A 2075-nucleotide genomic window follows, 5' to 3' on the forward strand; every position below is an offset into this window, starting at 1 on the left:
CATCGTTGCCTCGTTGTATAAACGTTTCAAGCATCAATGTTGCAACAAATCAACAATTGCGGCGCAAAACGTTTCGCGAATCGTTCCTGTATCGACAATTAGCAACTTTTCATCAAAATGATTTAAACAAATCGATCGTCATTGAGGTGCTAATGACAATTTGGATTTCTCCCGGTCATCGATATAAAAAGAATATTCCAACAAGCTGAGGTCTCAGTTCAGTTTCAGCTCCAGCCACTCTTTGCGGGATTGACACAGTTTGGCAGCAAAAACCTTAAAAACATGTGGGCTTTTGGGGCCTTAGTTGTATATGGAACGGTGTTAGCAGCTGCTCTAAGCACCGAAGAACCAGCCGTTGCTATCCTAGAAGGCGCTGAAGGTGAAGAAGCCACCACGAACGAAGCAACACCAAAAGACTTGTAAGTGCTGTGCAAGTTTATTAACAATATTTGAATTTCCTTCGAAAGTTCAACCTCATTTTGCCAGAAATCTTCAAATTTGTCTAGTTTAGTTGAAGCAATTTGATACCAAAAGGTAGATAAGAGCAACAAGACGTGCGTGCAAAATTGGGTGAATGGGCGGAGCTTCGCCTATTTCGGAAGCGCTGTCTTTCTTCTATACACGCTACTATTTGCCTGCCTTGTTCCACCAATATATTCGTGCGCAGGTTGAAACATACGAGGGTCTAATTAAAAAGCTGTTTGTGAGATTGGTAAAAGTTTCGACTTTTTTGTCACCATCAGGTTCAACTTGTAGATTTTGAAGTTTTAGATAGTGAAACTTTCATTTCGCCTCATCATCAGGCCAGGGGCGGATCCAGCTTTAAATTCAGGGGGGGAGGTTATATAGAAAAAATACAGTCTTCTGTTATCTATGAAATTAGAAAAATGATCGTCGTTTTTTGACTGACTTGATGAAAACATGACGTTGCTTTTTTCGAAGTTTTTCAAGAACCATTCCAGCCACAGAATTCGTTTTGGCATCGTTGGATAGTAAATTGAAAAGTCGATTCAGTCGTAACAACGTGAGTGAGGAAATTCGAATAGTTTTGGCCCAGAAAGCGAAATTTGAATATCAAACAGTTAGGTGCAAGATTATGCCAAAATTCCATGTTTTCCGTCCCATTTTTGCTCATTTCTCGGAGGCAAAATGAGCAAGAAGGCTCATTTGTACATCATTCTAGACACAAATAAATGGCCATTTTAGGAAGTGAACCATGGATGAGAAAATGTTGGCAGTTTTCTCAAAAAATGCTTGAATTCAAGAAGTTTTAGAATTGCGTGGTTTTTTTTTTGAGTTGCAAAATCTACTTGAACATGACGCTGCTTTTTTCGAAGTTTCTCAAGAACCATTCGAGCCACAGAATTCGTTTTGGCATCGTTGGATAGAGAATTGAAAACTCGATTCAGTCGTAACAACGTGAGTGAGGAAATTCGAAGAAAAAGCGCAAGTAAATGAGTTATCGTGCTCTAGTTAATGAATATTGATGCCAATGACTATAAGAGAGGAACAAGGTGGTATCTAGGTTTGCATGCAATAGAAAAAGAAGACAACCCCTCTCAAGCTCCGCCCACTTTAGGTGCATTGTTCTCTCTCTCTCCCTCTGGCACATACAGGCCTGTATCGGTCCACCTTGTTTCACTCGTATGTTCACAGATAATCGAAAATTTCTCGAATTCGAACGTGAATACACATTTCAAGGGAAGGCTTTTGGCATAACGGTGAAAGTTTCGATTTGATGTCATCATCAGGGATTATTTGCAGCAACTGGTTCAAAGCGCGAATGGCGAAAGTTTCATTCACGTCAGCATCAGACATTATGTAACGCGAAATAATTTTGAAAGCAAATTTAGATAAAATATGAAACTTTCTTGAACTCAGTTTCGTCATTCCAGGTACGTCATCAGGAAAGTGGTGTACGAAATAGGAATTCTGACCGATGCAGACAATAGCACTGACTTCGATAACAAAACGTAAGCATTTACTGATAGACAGCCAACTTTGAGAGCTGAACCTACTGATCACTTTAGCCATGAGCAAATTGACGTTTCCTTCTTCGATCCGATTGACAATGG

At 39.9% G+C, this 2075-nt stretch overlaps 1 protein-coding gene across 1 annotated transcript; it reads left to right on the plus strand.

Annotated features, from left to right (window-relative positions):
* Positions 1 to 197: 197 nt before the first annotated feature.
* On the plus strand, positions 198 to 2075 carry LOC125503237 (the record flags this gene model as incomplete). The annotated part of the gene is given in 3 exon segments (XM_048663281.1): positions 198 to 419; positions 1896 to 1973; positions 2031 to 2075. Coding segments are annotated over 3 exon segments (260 nt in total), but the record flags the coding sequence as incomplete, so codon positions are not given.

The sequence above is a fragment of the Dendroctonus ponderosae genome, unplaced genomic scaffold (assembly GCF_020466585.1).
Source record: "Dendroctonus ponderosae isolate FM_Combo_2020 unplaced genomic scaffold, Dpon_F_20191213v2 Dpon_F_20191213_1423, whole genome shotgun sequence".
NCBI lineage: Eukaryota > Metazoa > Arthropoda > Insecta > Coleoptera > Curculionidae > Dendroctonus > Dendroctonus ponderosae.